The 6,000-nt window shown below is 39.7% G+C and overlaps 1 protein-coding gene across 1 annotated transcript in view; it reads right to left on the bottom strand.

The window, feature by feature from the left end:
- Positions 1–223: 223 nt before the first annotated feature.
- Positions 224–6,000, bottom strand: part of LOC149834556 (mitochondrial inner membrane protein OXA1-like) — an 80,285-nt gene continuing 74,508 nt past the window's right edge. Inside the window, exons 8-9 of the mRNA XM_090011480.1 lie at positions 849–903; positions 224–748 (exon numbers count right to left, since the gene is read on the bottom strand). Coding sequence (XP_089867606.1) covers positions 504–748; positions 849–903 — 300 coding nt within the window. The 3' untranslated portion in view covers positions 224–503. The remainder of the gene's footprint in view (positions 749–848; positions 904–6,000) is intronic.

Raw genomic sequence — 6,000 nt, 5'->3', positions numbered from 1 at the left:
GCCATTGATTTGGAATAACATGATCCAAGCACCTTCTACTTACCCAAACATGCAGATCACATCTGGAGGGTCAGATGTGCAATAAACATCAAAAAATTTAAAACATTTGTGTTTTTCACTAAGGGGTTCCTTACCACGAGGGTAGCAAACATTAGCCCTTTTAGTTAATTGGAAAAATATAGACATGACAAAGACATAGGGCACTATCAGCTAAGCAAGACAATTGGGAGAAAAAAATGCATTGTACTTTTTATTTCTCTACTCCCGTCAATAATAGTCAAACTTGTATACATCCAGTGAAAGACACAAGATATCTGAAATGAGCACCCAAGCAAATACTCTGACAACAAAAATTTCAAATAGCTAATGTCTTTGCGTTGGATCTGGTTACCAACATGATCCTGAATGTGGCTTTGTCAGTCATAACAAGATTTCATGTTCTACTGTACCTAAAAAATATTTTCATACCAGGGATCAGTATCATCTGTCCACAGTAAAGCTCTTCAAATCTTTTTGTATTTCTTTCTGCCTTTCACTGTCCTTTCTAGATTTCGAAGACGTCTACTGATTACAGTTGATGAAGATATTTGTTTCTCTGAAACTTTTGCTGGTTGTGCTGGCAACACAGCAGCAGTTGTTGAAGATTCCGATTTAGGTTCACCAAAAATTGAAAATCTAGTTGGTGGACCAGGAGGGGGCACAATTTCAGGAATACCAAGAAGCTTCTTTATTGGTGGGCGTTTGATCACTGTTGCAGATTGATCCAGCAATTGTACAATGTCAATTGGAAAGAAATTTTTAATTAATTGAAAGGTGTAACATGCATAATCTGCCAAGCAAACACATACCGAACCCATAACAAAGAGAGAACAGGTTTGAGGTGACCCAGTAACAAAATATGGCCTGTCAATTAACAAACCGGAATATCCATATGAGGAACCATATGAAGGGTATAATTGTTGACAGTGCAATGAAAAAAGAAAACATATTGGACTAATTGTAACAAGAAACCGGATAGTATTAATTCATTATAGGTTGAGAACATGCATAAAACAGGTGGTGTAATTTTTTATCTTTGACATTTATCAATCAAATGAGATGCAAAATATGTCTTTGCATTCTAAGCGTATAGAATACAATAGATATGGAGTAACAGATAAAAAGTTTAGGAATGCAAACAGGTCAGAGTTCCGACCTGGGTCTGAACCAGATCCCATGAATATTTCAGATCCACACACACCCAAGGCTAGGCATTTGGCCAGGACTATTGAACAAAGAGGAGAGTGCTATGTCGGCGTGGACAGGCTTGACTGCAGCATGTGCAGGAGTGTGCCTCGGTTAGGCGCTGCTCGGGCAGCACTCACATATTCACAAATGATTGATTGGAGCTTGGGCATTGGTGGTGCCAGCTTTTTCTTGCTTTTAGGAAGTTGAAAGGTACATGTCTTTTTCTTCGATCTCCGACTCCATTCATAGAGCTGCTTATAGGAACCAACCCCTCTTCTGTAGTGGAACTTGCCTGAATAGCACAGGAGGGTGGAGACCTCGATCTGAGTCTTGTCTTTCGAATTAAGCAGCCTACAATTTATTTAATGTTCAAAGATAATGAATGGACTCAAATGAGGATGGTAGCCTTTTTTTTGTCCAGTCAAGTAGGGAATCAAAAGCCAGGGCGGTGAGTGATACGGTTTGGGTTGTGATACATGAAAGACCGGATGAACCTTGGTTGTAGGAAGGAGGTTCAACCTATACGCGACATGGCCAATGTGTTGCTCCACCTTGAAAGGATCATAATATTTAGGAAGCAACTTCAAATAGGGTCTTCCAAATAGTGATTTTTGACCGTTGGGGAGTCTTTTTAACCACACCCATTCGCCTTCATTGAATTCTCTATTTTGTCTTCTTCGGTTATAGATTTTTTCATCCTTGTTTGGACTTTCAACATGATCCATTTCAAAATACTCAAAATCTTATTGTGAGTCCGGAGTTGTTGATCTACCTCTAACACCTTTGAACTCTCATGCTCGTAAGTAACCCAATTGGGAGGTGGGTATCTATACAATGCTTCAAAGGGTGTCATTTCAATACTAGAGTGGTAATTAGTATTATAAGCATATCCTGCCCAAGAAAGATACTTGGACCACATCCGGGGCTTTTCACAAGCAAAACACCTTCAAAATGTTTCAAGCATTGGGTTCACCACTCTGGTTTTCCCATCAGATTGTAGATGGTTCACAATGCTATATCTCATGTGAGTACAACTCAAAGCAAAGTACTTCTAGAAGTTACTTATGAATGTTGGATCACAATCACATACTATGGATTTTGGGAATCCATGTTACTTGCCCACACATTCTTAAAATCCTTCTACAACTGATTGAATGGTGTAGCTTGCCGATAGGGAGAGAAAATGGGCACACTTTGTAAATCTGTCCACAACCACAAAAATCACCTCCTTGTGATTGGAAAGTAGCAAAGATTCTATGAAATCCATAGTAGGGTCTTGCCAAGCACCTTCCGATATCAATAGAGGAACCAAATGATCGGGGGTTTTGAGTGTCTCATAATTATTCGCTTGACACTTTTTGCACTTAAGGATATGGTCCCTCATGGATCTCTTCATACCCTTCCAGTAGTAGCTCTTTTTCAGCCTTCGGTATGTTTTGAATATTCCCATATGACCCACACTTATCATGTTGTGGTGCTCATAGAGGAGTTCCCCAATTAGATCACTAGCAGTCGGCACACATACCCGCCTTTGTAGTACAACGCATCCCCTTTCATTTGGAAGTAGGGATGGCTGTTAGGGGGGGAACTCATTCCTTCTTCCACCAGCTGTTGGGCTTCACTATCATTCCTATGTGTTATATTTCTTGTAATTGGGGAAGTCAGGCCTCGGCATATTTAGATATGGGTCCGAACAGGACAAGAAAATATGATTGGTCCAGCTGAAATTGGGACTGACATGACCCTTTTATCTTTACCCATTTTCAACAGATCCAATACCACATGGTCTCATATTTGGATTGGATCCATCACTTCCATTATAAGATCCAAGATAGAAATAGATCTAGATTTGGATCCACTCTTGTAGAAATTGGATCATGTCGGGTTAAGCCTAACCTATCCCATATCCAACCTGCTATGTCACAGAGATTCACCCAATGGGGTGCCGCACCTGCATTGTGATTCGCCCAATGGGGTGCTGCACCCGCGCCGACACAACACGGGTGCGGGTGCGGCACCCGGTGTGATCAACTGCACCCAGGGTCATATTTGCCAAAATGGACTCGGTCAACTTTGAATGAGTCCAATTTTGGACAAAAAAAACTATGAAAGGGGGGTACCTCGAGCCCCCCAAGTTTTATATATATATATATATATACCCTCCTGCACCCAATTTTTTTAAAGTTCCGCATCGCCACACCCGCACCTATGTGACATAGCCGACCTGTTTGTATCACTGAAAAAGATGATCAATAAAGCCAAGAAGTAATCAATAAATAAAGGTATGTCCTAAATGGCCCACAAGGGCTCCGCTCATATGGTAGGGGAAACTTGTGAATGTCACCAAGTTGATGAGACATAACAGTTTGAAACCCACGGGTGGCATCCAAAACCTGTGTTAGGCAGGCAGTGCCTTCCAAAACATGTACTTTTAGCAAATATCAGGTCCTCTAAAAGAAATCTAATGTCTGCTGCCAGATAATCGGCCTCCTGAATTTCTAAAGGTAAAGAATTTCTATTATGAAAACCATAATCTCATGTGCTACATTGAAAACTCAATGCCTTTTATAGCATAGAAAATAGTGATGCTCCCATTTTCATGATATGCTTTATGCTTAACTGCCAGTCTCCAAACAACAATATAAATATTCATTGTAGTCGGGGTTTCATTGAAAATCTTGTATCTGATGGTCTCCTTCCAGAGTCTAGTTTATGTTCATTTTTTTATAATAATAATAAATGTTCTTCATGCGAACTCTGCAAAAGTCATGTTCTTCCTTTTCATATTATAAATAAAAGAGCTTCAAAGCCATTTGAGATTATTTGTTCTGATGTTTGGGGACCCGCACCTATCCTTCTCTTTCTGGCAGTCGTTACTATGTTATCTTTATTGATTCTTATTCCCGTTATACTTAGATATATTTCTTAAAACACAAGCATGAAGTTTTTCAAATATTTCGGGAATTCCATTCGATGGTCAAAACAAAGTTTGCTTGTGATATTGTGCATATACAATGTAATGGTGGAGGAGAGTATTCATCGAACGAGTTTATTGCCTTTCTTCGGGATAAAGGAATAAGTCGACAGGTTTATTGCCCTCATACTCCTCAACAAAATGGTGTTGTGGAGAGGAAACACAGGCATATTGTCGAGAGCGCGATGAGCATGTTACATGATAGCAATGTGCCTGTTAGTCTCTGGACAGAAGTTTTTCACACATCTGTTCATATCATAAATCATCTTCCTATGGCACTTTTGGATCGGAAATCTCCCTATTATACTTTATTCGGGCAACATCTCTCTTACGATGAGCTGCGTGTTTTTGGTTGTGTATATTATGTACATGTTGATTCATCTCTGCGAAATAAGTTTCAGGACAAGGCTGTCAAGTGCATATTTGTTGGGTATGCAGATGAATACAAAGGTTATTGATGCTATGATCCTACTACAAAACGTATTAGGACCTTTAGAAATGTTGTTTTTGACGAACAAAATTTTCAGGTCAATGACTCTGCAGCGTTGCCATCTCGAGAATTAGAAGTATATGATCCATGGATGAGCGCAGATCTTTTTGCTAATACAGGAGAAACATGTCAGCCAAATTGTCCTTCCTTCGGCTTGAGTAGGGAGTTGAATGACTCACAGATGCATGTTGAATTATCTCCAGTTGAGTCTCCAGTTGAGCCACCCCCAGTAGAACGCTTCTCTGGGCAGATATACACTAGACGAGACAAAAATACAGAGTCGAGGAATGTGGAAAGCATCGCCAATGATCCGACTCAAAGGCCGTCACGCATTAAGCATCTTATTCAACGATGGGTGAGTTATAAGACCTTCTCCCTTGATTTCCAGTTGTTTATGTCTCAGCTCACAAAACAGGATGAACCCACTTGTTTTAATCAAGCTCTTCAATCCTGTTATTGGACTGAAGCTATGAATGAAGAAATGGAAGCTCTTCATGAATGCCAGACTTGGGAAATAGTCCCTCGGCCAGAAGGAAAGAATGTAGTTGGCTCAAAATGGGTTTATAAAACAAAGTATAAGCCTGAAGGAAGCATTGACAGATATAAGGCACGACTTGTTGCTCGAGGATTCACACAACAATATGGTGAAGAATCACCATCTCAATTCACGCATAACTACAGACCTATGTCACATGGACACTTAGTGTCTTGTGTCTGTATGACACGACACTGCATCAGACTGTAGCGACACTTCATGGACACAGTCAAACCTGTGCAAGACTCGTTCGACACCATATCCTTAGTCACTTATTTCTTTTTATGATCATGAATGTTTCTTTTATATTTACATGGATGTTTTTCTTTTATAACATCACATTTCAATTTTTGAGTTTAGTATTCATGTTTCTAATGATAATGATTTAGAGTCTCTAGACTTATTTTAAGAATTTGCACTCTCCATGTCCTAGTTTGCAAAACATTCTCGTTGTACCAAGTGTGTCAGTATCGTGTCCTATATCCACGTCTATGTCTATGTGACAGCTGCAGACCATGGCATTCTCCCAGAAATTTCTATCATCCTCTTCCTGTTCAAAACATTTGCTGCAAATAGACATGAAGAATATGCAATGAGCTGATTCCTCACAACATTTGCAAAGCTAGCATGACCGCATTTGTTAGGCAATTGATGCTTATACTCCTCATCTATAGCTAGTTTATTAATACAAGCAAGATATAAAACCCATGCAGCTCTGATACATGGTTTTCTTTCCAGATAATTTTGTGTCGGCCTTCCTTGTATTACTTCTTT

This window comes from Nuphar pumila, chromosome 6, assembly GCF_984573655.1.
Source record: "Nuphar pumila chromosome 6, dmNupPumi1.hap1.1, whole genome shotgun sequence".
In the NCBI taxonomy this organism is placed as follows: domain Eukaryota; kingdom Viridiplantae; phylum Streptophyta; class Magnoliopsida; order Nymphaeales; family Nymphaeaceae; genus Nuphar; species Nuphar pumila.
The sequence above is the reverse complement of the archived record's forward strand: the minus strand, read 5'-3'. Positions and strand labels throughout refer to the sequence as shown.